At 52.1% G+C, this 11,105-nt stretch overlaps 1 protein-coding gene across 4 annotated transcripts in view; it reads right to left on the reverse strand.

Moving 5' to 3' along the window:
- Positions 1-11,105, reverse strand: part of Grip2 (glutamate receptor interacting protein 2) — an 82,292-nt gene that overhangs the window by 17,454 nt on the left and 53,733 nt on the right. For all 4 annotated transcript variants that reach the window (XM_031382594.1, XM_031382592.1, XM_031382595.1 and 1 more), the window contains exons 2-11: positions 6,372-6,452; positions 6,016-6,151; positions 5,186-5,331; positions 4,465-4,551; positions 3,702-3,777; positions 2,704-2,849; positions 1,879-2,026; positions 1,625-1,794; positions 809-931; positions 347-490 (exon numbers count right to left, since the gene is read on the reverse strand). In XM_031382594.1, the coding sequence (XP_031238454.1) occupies positions 347-490; positions 809-931; positions 1,625-1,794; positions 1,879-2,026; positions 2,704-2,849; positions 3,702-3,777; positions 4,465-4,551; positions 5,186-5,331; positions 6,016-6,151; positions 6,372-6,452 (1,257 nt within the window). The remainder of the gene's footprint in view (positions 1-346; positions 491-808; positions 932-1,624; positions 1,795-1,878; positions 2,027-2,703; positions 2,850-3,701; positions 3,778-4,464; positions 4,552-5,185; positions 5,332-6,015; positions 6,152-6,371; positions 6,453-11,105) is intronic.

Consider the following 11,105-nt stretch of genomic DNA (forward strand, 5'->3'; position numbering starts at 1 on the left):
AAAAAAAAAAAAAAAAAAAAAAAAAAAAAAAAAAGAATTAAAGGAATCGCTGTCTCTCCTCACCCATTGCCCCAGAACCTGCATTTTGCCCCAGGCAATCTATCCTCAACCTATTTCTGTCCCTGTGGGTTTCCCTGGACACATCTCAGAAATGATCTTATGTGGTCCTTAGTGACAGGCATCAGACACTGAACACACTGGCTTCAGAGGCTCCTTTCGGTAACAGCTGGGACTCCCCAGTGTGCAGCCACACCACATCCAGGTGGCCACACTGCCCCTCATCTCACCCCCAGCCCCATCCTCCGCTTCACGCACGGGTGCCCCATGGAGATGGCCGCCTACTTACAAGAGCTCCTGTGTTCTTTCCTTCGCTGCCTTCTCCTCCCCGCTGTTGTCCTGGGGCTCATGGGTCCTCTGGGCAGGGTGCTGGCGTTGGCACAGGGAAAGGTGGGGTTCATAGTTGGTGAGGAGAAGGGAGTCGAGGACACAGCTGGGGAGACCAGAGCACAACCTCATGAGCCCCAGCAGAGCCCTAGTCACTTGCATAGGGGTTGGGGAGGAGAAACACACATTCACAGGGACACCAGACAGGCATGCCTTCTCCCCTTCACCTAAGTCCCTTACTGTGTGACCTCCACCCCCACCCCCTGAGCCTCACTGACCAAGATTCCCACAGACCTCTAGGGACAGGCTAAGTGGCGAAGGGTATCCCTCTTACTCCTGTGTTGGTTTCCACCCCACGTACTGACACCGCCCACCAGGAAGAGGTTTTAGGACAGCAGCATTGCTGCAGCAGCAGATACATTACATCGGCTCTGGTCTTGGCCTCCAGCTGCCCACGTAGGTGCCCTGCAGTGGCTCGGCCTTGGGCTATGGCAAGAAGGACCACAGGGGTCCCAGCGGTGCAGCTGCTCGCTCCTCTGGATTCTCACTGTGGCAATGGGAAGAGGAATGTGGCCTGGGTGTCTGGGGCTGTCCAGGCTGACTAGTCCCCACAAGCCAATGGTGAGACCCAAGATCTTTGCACTGTCCAAGCCAGCAAGGCATAGACCACTCTGCTCATGTGCACTGCTACTACCCACCATGTACCAAGCATTGTGACCAGGCCCCAGTTGCATTGACAGCCGGGAAGGCCAGTCCCCTTAGGGAACTGAGTCTGGACCCCAGAGGTTCCCTGCTGAGTGCTACCCACAAAAGCCCCTCTGTAAAGACTTCAGGGGCACAACAGGCAGATAGTGCCCACAAGAGCCCTAAACTTCTGTGGCAGCATGGAACCACATGGGGACACAGTGATTGGCCACCCTCATTCCTGGCTCTGGGCTCTATTGTTTGTTCTGTTAAATGGGCCCTGGAGAGTGGCTGCCTCCTCAGGTTGTAGGGAGGCTAAGAAAGAATCCTGAAGGCTTCCAGCAGGGGCCAGGCCCTTAGCAGAGACTAAATTAACAAATCCCAGCATCTGGCTCCCGCGGTCCTTCCCACTGCCTCTGCAGCCTCAGTTTCCCTGCCAAGTGTGGCAGGCAGTCCTCCTGCCTGCTCAAGGCTTCATCCTGGAACTCTGGTGCCTCAGAATACCTCCCTGTTCCATCCCAGGTTTGGGTCTTGAGACCTGCCCAAGGTGCCCTACCTGCCTCTGGGGGCTTCAGGGGCCAACGACTCTGGGGTGCAGGCAAGATCTCCAGTCGAACTTTCTCAGTCACACTGGCCAGGAGCTTAGTGGCCTCGACCAGTGAGCAGTGTTCTGTGCTGGTGCCATCGATGGCGAGGATGTGGTCTCCAGCATGCAGGGCACCACTCCTGAGGGACAGGGGCACAGAGAGGCTGGTCTATAGGACAGAGCCACAGGTTGCCCCTGCCCTGCTTCGCCCTGCTTCGCCTCACCTGTCCACCACGCTCGCTGGCTTGATACGGTCGATAGTGATAGCTGGCTTGTTCCGGTGGGAGCCAGTGGTGAGAGAGATCCCCAGGGCAGATCCTGGGGTCTTGGCTATTTCTACCACCAAAGGGCCCGAAGCATTGGCCACCGTGTCTGGAATGATGGGGAGGGAAAATATAAAGATTCATGGAAAATAAAGGTGCTTGCTGTCCTGCCTAGCCTAACTCTGCTGTCCTTTAGCCTTTAGTGCTGAGGAAGTGGATAGCGCAGAGGGAAAGACATACGAACAGCCATCAGCAAACCAGGCCAGGCCTCCATTGTACTGCAGAAACATCCCTCACCTCCACCCTAAGCATCAGCTCTCCTTGAGGCAGCTAGTCACTTCCTCAGCCCCTGGCTTCTACCTTCACCCCTGCTGTCCTGGCTCCTTGCATTGGCAGCAGTCAGGCTGTCCCCTCACTCTATGGCCAAAATCTCCTGCCCCAGGGCATTTGCACTTACCGTTCATCCTGCCCAGAGCTTTGCCAAGGGTTCACTCTACTTCATGCTCTAGTTAGAGCATATGCTCATGGTTGTTCATGTGTGTGTGTGTGTGTGTGTGTGTGTGTGTGTGTACCTACACAGGAGTATGCTAATTGACATTCATTCTCCGCAACCAGACACTTCATTTGTATTGTCCCTGCCAGAGCCCCAGTGAAATTAGGAAATGCCTGATACTGTCAAGAGGCCCAGAGAGGCTAAAGTACTGGCCTACGATCACACAGTCTTTACAGTTCTGAGGATCTGGGACCTCTTCTGGCCCCAGCCCTTACCATCAGACCTGAACGTACCTGGGGTGGCCACGTCGTACTCCACTTGGAAAAGGGCCTCATGGCTACACTGTTGCAGGGTGGCTATTGCAGTAGCATGGCTGGCCCCATGCAGTGGGATCCCATCGATGCTGAGCAGCCTGTCGCCCACCTTTAAGGAACCCTCCCTGGAGGAGAGATGAAAGCCCAATCAGGGATGGGACACACAGAATGAGTCAGGGTAGATGGACAGAGTGTAAGTAAAACCTATCAGGCCAGCCCTGATGCTACAGCTCGTCTAAGCTGGGTGTGTTCTTCAAGGCCACTCACACCACAGCCCAGATAGAGTGTCAGCCTGGTTGGGGACACACAGCATCAGAGAAGGGGTGGTCTGATCATTGTAGAGTCCTTTCCCATTGTCCCCACCCCAATTTCCCAATAGGGACTCTGGCCCAGTGACAGATGAGCTTGGGAAAGAACTCAGTAGTGCTCCAGTTTGGGCCCAACCCCTGCCCTGGAATGTCGCCCCGACAGGTGCCAAAGCTATTCCAGGAGGTTCTATGAATAGCGACTCATGCAGGGCCCCAGACCAAGACCAAATTTAGATCTACAACAAGCCTGGTCCACAGTTCTCTTAAAATGGTCAGGAGTCTCCTACTCAGAGAACAAAGTTGAGGGGTCAGGAGACAGCGGCAGGGCCTGGACACATTCCTCTCCCACACCATGTCCTCCCAGCTGAGCTGGGACATGCTGGGACATGAGAGGTTTCCACAGACAGTCCCAGGCGGAGATGGCCAGTCACAGAGCCCAGAGCACTTTGCCCCAGGCTGAGTCAGGAAGATGCTGGGACCTCAAGATGGGGCCTCTCCTAGCCACTTCCATCAGTTCTCGAGTGATTCTGGGCATGTTGTCCCCTCCTGACCTCAACCTCCCATCTGGGAAGTGAAGACTCAGGGCCTCAGATAACCACATATGTCCACATGGCTTCCACGTGTCAAATGGCCAACGGACATAGATGCTTCTGTCTCAGGCAGACTCACCTGTCTGCTGGGCCACCAGGTCTAACGTAAGTCAGGACCAACGGGCGGGATTTGTGCAGGTCCTCATGGGCACCTCCTGGACAGAAATTAACAGGAAGCAGAGGTCACTTACCCACGGTTCTCCGGGCAAGCAAAGGCCTTAACACCAGCCCAGGCAGCCTCCTTCCTCATAGGTGGGATGAGAGACAGGAAATACAACACAAATCCTCTCTCAGTCACATAGTGTGTCTCTCCTTCTGAGATCTCATCTTCTCTTCCTTTTTGCACTAGTTACTAGGTAACTCGAACTTTGTCATGCACCTGCCACAGCTTTCCATCTTCTCTGCTGCGTTCTCTTGTCAGCCATGCATGCCTCTCTGTGCCTTACAACTGTCCATTTGATGTTTGACTCAGTGGCCCTGGGTTCTTGAAAGGGCTAAGCAAGGGCTGGTGACATATGGTTCAGCAGGCAAAGATCCTTGCTGCCCAGCCTCATGTCCTGAGTTCGTTACACAGAACCTACCCAGTGAAACGAGAGAACTGACTCCCACAAGTTGTCCTCTGACCCCTACACACACACACACACACACACGCACACGCACACATACACACACATCATGTTGCATATACTCATGCACAGAGAAAGACAGGAAATTAAATAAATAAACCGAGAAAGTCCTAATCAAAATGTAGGTCACATTTACCAATGTGACACAGAACACGCATGGATCCTCAGTGACTTCATTCTGGTCATCTCAACTCCAAGTAGAGCTGTCACACTGACCTCTGAGGACAAAGCCGAAGCTATTGCCTTCCTTGTAGAGGGAGACATCCACTGTCTTGGAAATGATCCTCGGGTTGTTTTCAGGAGCTGTAGGGAAATCGAGGCCTCTTTTGAGTCTCTCTGCCACATCTCTGTACGGCTGGTAGATGTGCCCAAGGCTCACTCCAGGAGAACCAAGTGACCAGTCAGAGGCTGACCTCTCTCTACTTTATAGGCAGAGGAGGTGGGGCACTGGAAGGTCCTCATCTCTACCCAGCCTAGACCACCACAGACAGGGGCCTGATATGCTTGCTCATGAGAGCCACAGCAGAGCACAGGATACAGAGAAACTCAGGGCTAGACCAGGCTTGCTTCCAGTCACTCCAATTAAGTCTTTAGGCCAACTTTGAAAATTCAGAACTGGGAGAAATCCTAGGCCACTGTGCTCAGCGCAGGGCAGTGGGGTCAGGGGCAATGGGTCAGGAACAAGTTACTCAGTCTGTGTCCCCGACCCCTTTCTATCCAGCTATGCAAGGTGACAAGTTACGAACAGGCTCCCACCATCACCTGTTGACAACATACTGTGTCTACTATGCTCTGTGTGGCCATGTGTGGCCAGCCTGCAGACATCACCCACCCTGTCTAAGTGATCCCCAACCCCACCCCAGGCCCAGGCAGGGAGGCATCTGTGTCCCCCCATGCCTGAGGCAGTGGACAGAGTTCCCCGTCCAAGGGCACCCACCGGGCGGGGGCAGCTCATACTCCACCTCCAGCACCACGCGCTCGCCAACATTCTTCAGCAGTGTGATGATCTCGTCATGTCGGAGGCGGGTCAGATGGATCCCATTCACTGAGCGGATGTAGTCGCCCACATTCAGTAGATCACTCCTAAAGCAACAAAGCCAGAGCCCAAGTTGGGTCAGTGCTAGCCTCTGGATACCAACATTCATACCACCCTTCCCCAAGACCCTCTGAGAGCTGAGACTCAGAGTGGTCCTTCCCTCGTGCAAGGCCACCCAGCAAGGGGTGAGATAGCACCTGTCTGACCAAGCCTGAGTATGACATCCAGAATTCCCCAGCCTGTCCCACTGTGCTGGCCTGGTGACAGCATCATGGTGACATCACTGACCATCCTGCACAAGCCCAATGGTGGCCTGCCCATTGCCACCTCTTCTCTTCTGTTCTTCCCACAATCCTCTGAAACCCTTCTGATCAGTTCATCTGGACACTTAGGCTACTTCCAGCCTTTGTTGTCTAGGGGGGACATCCAGGACAGTTTGTACAGAGCACCACCTTAGTGGGAAGCCCTGGAGGGCTTCCTGGAAGCAGTGGCTTCTGTGTTGTGTGTGGAGGGATGAATAGGAGTCTGTCAGGAGGGTGCCCTGGAGGCAGAGGGAATGACATGGAAGGGTATGTGGCCTTGCCTGGGTGGGGTGCTGCAGCCACAGGGGAGGAGAAGGAAAGAGGCTGGGCCTTGAATCAGCATTTGTTAGAGGCTGTTCTGTGGCAGACATCAAGCTTCTGTACTTCTCTGTGCCCTCCTAATGCCCATCTACTACCCCATCCTCTTACCTGGCTGCCAGGCCTCCAGGTCTCAGGTTGGAAACTCTGGGCTTCCCGTCCTTGTCAGTCCCTCCGGAGATGGTCAGGCCCAGAGTGCTGCCCTCACGCTTGATCAGCTCTACCATGGTGATGCCCCGGAACTCCTCTGTGGGCAGACAGGAGGATGAGCTGGTAAGCGTCCATTCTGGGGCCAAGACTAGGGCGGCTAGGGCAGGGAGGTCAGTACTCTGCCACTTTATGCTGGGTGACATCACCCTCCATCAGGAGTGACCACACTGAGGGCACAGGGCCAGTCAATGGCAGTGCCCATACTAGTCACTGGACCTCTCAGGGCAGAACTCAATGCAAAGTACAGTCCACCATACCTGGAATGCTCTGGCGGCGGCACACCAGGGCCCCATCAGCCCCTGCTGTGTCCTTCCCTCCTTTTGAGTAAGGCCCATCGTCTGTAGGAGAGAGGTAGAAACTGGAATCAGAAACTGACCCAGGTCCCACTTTCATCTTCGTTCCCCTGGGGGAGCTCTTCTACCTCGCGCTGTGCAACAGTTATGCCTGGCTTCCTGCAACTGTATCCCAGGGCTCTTTTCGGGCTGAAGAAGGCTTGGATGAGGATCCCCATGTGGGCAACTTCTCAGCCAATCTAAGGTTGAGCGTCTGACTTGTCCATGTCATGGTCCGTATTGTTATCATGGGTAATTTTACCCAAACTATCCAGAAAGGAAGCTGAGGCTCAGAGAGGGAGAACTGAGGTCAGGGTCACACAGCTGGGGGTGGGGGGGGTTATGATCTAGCTTAGAAACTCAAGCCTGTTGTCCCTGTCCCGGGATCTAGATGCATACCTAGTAAGTCAGGCACTTACCATGGTTTTTGTGACCAGACCTGGCCAGTGTATCAACATGTGTGCATGCGAGTGTGTGTGTGTGTCTGTCTGTATTAATGCTTTACATATTATAAATCCCACTTATGTGTAAGCCGGCAAATCTTAGCTTTACTGGGTGGAAAATCTTTTCCATTGCATTGTGAAGTAGTATTTCCCAGCCTCTCCCTCTCTCAGAAATCTCAGCAGATGGACCGGGACCTGCGGCTCTTTTCCCAGATTCTCACCCACCCCTCTGCCATCTTGTCTTCCTGGGATGTATCTCATCTGCACAGACATTTGTCTTTGAGGGATTTTTGAAAGAGTTATTAGAGCACAGTGTGGTGCCACAGGTTGTAACCCCAGCACTCCAAGGGCAGGAAGAGCTTAGGAGCTCAAGGTCATCCTCAACCCTAGAGTGACTTCAAGGCCAGCCTATCCTATGAGACAATCATCCAAACACCACCCCTGATAATTTAAATAAAGAGAATACAGTCAGTCCTCTTTCCACACCTGCAGATTCACCCATTAAAAAAAAAAAAATGTTTGGAAAACAACTGCTCCTGACCATGCCCGGGCTCCCCTTGTCCCGCTCCCTTCCATAAATCCCTAAGCAACACAGGACAGCAGCTCTGACAAACATGGAGATTGTGCTGGGCATCTTAAAAAAAAAAATCTAGAGATGAGGTACACTAGCTGTCCCTCAGTGCTCACCAGGACCCCCAAAGGATCCTGGGTCTGCAGAGTTTTCAGTCACATGCATAAAACTGTATGTTATTTACACAGCTGGAATCTTCCAGCTAGAACCAGATGACTGAGTTACACACTAAGCAAGATGATGACCAAGAGAAGACTCGTGTATGTTTTAAAAGGTAAACTTTTTTCCTGATATTTTTGATGTGTGGCTGGTTGGTTCACAGCAGTGGGACAAGCAGGACAGAAAACTGATGGTCTCTGGAACACACACAGGTGACATACAAAAATGACAGTGGTTTAGAGCCTGATCTGAGCTCCGTGGCTTTTGCTATTTGCAAGCCACGGAAGCATGTCTCCTTCAACACCTGGGGACAATCCTGGCCCAGCAGAACCTGATTAACCCAGATGGCCGAATGGCTCAGTGATCTGCTGGGAAAAGCTGTGCCTTTCCCTGTCTGCTGACTGATGGTTTCCCAGGCTCACTCACATCTGTGTTTCCAAACAGCCTGAAGTTGCCAGGGTGTCCAGGTCACCTGCTCTGTGGGGAAACCACTGCCCCTCCCTCCCTGCAGGAGCTCTTGCTTTATGCCATTCCTTCTCTGGACTTCTGCTGTTCTCACAGCTATAGCCTCATTAGATGCTCACTGTGAACCAGGGGGGGGGGGGGTGTCGGAGCGGGGGAGAAGGGGGTTGAGACCTTCAGGTCCACTTTACAGATAAGGAAACTGAGGCTCAGACTGGCAGTTCCAAGGTAGACTCTGTGCTCCCATCCCCAACCCACAACCTCTTGACCAGGCTGTGTGCCAGGCCTCATTGTTCCCGGCCCCTGGATAACAGTCATTAAGCTGATAGGCTCCCTGTGCTGTCTGAGGAGAGGGCATCCTACCCAGGTACCAGGCGCACCTGCAGCTTCCTACCTCTCCCTCCACCACCCCGCCCTCGATCAATACTGTACATGCCCCATCAGCCCCTTAAGGAAGACCAGCTCAGAGCACAAAGGTCCACCCTTCTAAGTGGATTGTGTCTGTCGTTTGACAGCTGTGGGATGGTATCTTCTCCCTCAAGCCTTGGAGTTAGGGACAGAAGCCACATGGTCCCTCTACAGGTGACAAAGGCCACATGCCTCATCCCAGCTAGGTCTTTCTACACTAGGGATCAGCCTGGGTCAAGACAGTTTGGACTGCTATCAGGACTCAGTGAGTTTATCAACCCCAGCTCTAACGATTTATTGGGGGGAGGGCTCTGTACTGCATGGAGGTTCACAGCACCCTGGTCTCCATTTCCAGACATTAATAGATCCCGGGACAGCCAGAAATGATTCCAGGAACTGTCAAGTGTTCCACATCAGCCTCCACTGGAGACCACTGTTCTATGAGCAGGGGTGTGCTCAGTCTAGATAGAAGAAAGGCTTGGCTAGGATCAAGGCCGCAGCTCAACCGAGACTCTTGGAAACCTTCATTATCTTTAGTCTAGGCCATGAGAAACCGTCTGGGTTCTCCATTAACTCTGCTAAGTGACCAGGCCCTCTCTGCTTGCCAAAAAAAAAAAAAAAAAAAAAAAAAAAAAAAAAAAAAAAAAAAAAAAAAAAATTAAAAAAATTATAGCTGGTAAACAGCCAAACAGCAGTTAAAGTGAGCAGCATTTTAGGGCTCCTGGAGTGGGGTCCCCAGTAGTTCCGTGTTCGCTCTCCTTCCCAGACCCATGCTCACAGCCATCGCTGATTCAGGCAACACACCATTTAGTATAATGCCTGCCGTTACTGCTCCCTCGTACGTCCTTCATTATCTCCAACAAGACGCTTGTAAGCTAATAAAATTAGAAAGGCTTCGTTCCATCAGCGATGTGGGCAGATGTCTCTGGTATTTCACCAGGACAGTTCTGGAATTGGAATGTGTCTCATCCCAGGCAAATCAGATCCTGTCACCTAGGTTCCCTCCCTCTTGGGCTGTGCTGGGGAGACGGGAGATAAGCTTCAAGGTTTATGTGTCTGTGGGAAGGGGTATGGGAGCCTGTGTTTGAAGGAAGCCGAGGACCAAGTTTATCCAGAACAGAGCAGTGACTCCCTTGGAATGCAGTCCTGAATTACCTATGGGTTTAATTTGAACCCTGAAGATAAAACAGAGAACTGCAGGCTGGGCATCCCCAAATGCTGCTCTCGGTAGTCAGGCTTTGGCAAGCTAGCTGCTGAAGGAGGGGACCCTGTTCCTCCAGTGTCCCTATGGTGTCCTCCCAACCTGTCTTTAAAGGTGCCTCTCCCTCCCTTCTTCATCCCAATATTCAGATCTTGTCCTCTGCTGAACTTGGCCATGGTAACTTCCATGAGGTAGCTAAGCCATGTGAATCTTCTAGTCTTAACATTGAGTGGCCCCGACTTTCTCCTTCACACAAATCCTGCCAACTTTGGGTTCTGGCTGCCAGCTGTGTAGTTCCATGTTTTGTTAAGATGAGGTTGCAAACTAAGATAATGGCATTGAGTATGGCGTCAGGAATTAGGGACTGAGGAAATGGCTCAGTGCTTGCCATACAAGCATGAGGACCTGAGCTCAGATCCCCAGAACCCACATAAAAAGCCAGGCATGTGCACATGCAAACATACACCCACAGAGGCAGCTAGCAGTAAGCAGAGACCTGAACAAGGTCAGGCATTTCAAGTGGATCCTAGAGGCCTCCGTTGGAGGTCAGGAGGTCAGGAGGTCATACTGGCTAGGAAAGCTACTGGATAAGAGAGACTTTTCTATCTAACAGCCCTTCCCCCAAGCCATATTCAGAGTAAGCCATAGTGAATGGGTGATAACGACTGATGTCAGAGGGAACATCAGCTCCCCCCCTTCAAGAACAACCTTGTGATGGAAGAGACTAAGGCACATTCAAACCAAGAATCAAAGTATGATCAGGACTGCCAACTGGCAGCATGCCCTGAGCCTCTAATCTCTATCTGTAAAGTGGGGGTGTCTCCCTTATTAAGAGCAGTGAGAAACTAGGGGACCACTTTATAGATGCCTCCATGTGGTTTGGACCCCAGAATCCCCCCCTCAGGGAACATGATCACATTCTCCTGTCCTCTTTTTTTTTTTTTTTTTTTTTTTTTTTTTTTTTTTTGAGAGGTGGGGGATGTTCTCAGACCTGGTAATTACATGCTTAGACATGAAGGCTTTTCAAAAAACATCTTTCCCACCAATTTCAGCTGGAAACGTGCATAAAAACAGGGATATTTTTATCTGCATTTTTCTAGTCTCCTTTCAGCAATGGCCAATTATGAGCACTACTTCAGTCAGTTTGTGCTGTAGAAATTGCTTCAGAGGTAAATTCACTTCCGGGGCCCATGGGGAGCCAGGGCACATCCTGGCCACCTGGTCCTGGCTGCTGCAACCAGGGTGGTGGAGGTGTGAGAGGGGTTCCTTTTTCTTTTTTTCTCAGGCAAATCTTGCTGATCCACCCTCCATCTCTCTTCCTCTGCAGCCCCAGGGAGCTACAGAGCTGACAAAGGGAAAGGAAGTTTGTCCCATGCCAATTTGCTTTGCCAGGGTGCCGCCTAAATAGAGTGCCA

This window comes from Mastomys coucha, unplaced genomic scaffold, assembly GCF_008632895.1.
Source record: "Mastomys coucha isolate ucsf_1 unplaced genomic scaffold, UCSF_Mcou_1 pScaffold20, whole genome shotgun sequence".
Taxonomy (NCBI): domain Eukaryota; kingdom Metazoa; phylum Chordata; class Mammalia; order Rodentia; family Muridae; genus Mastomys; species Mastomys coucha.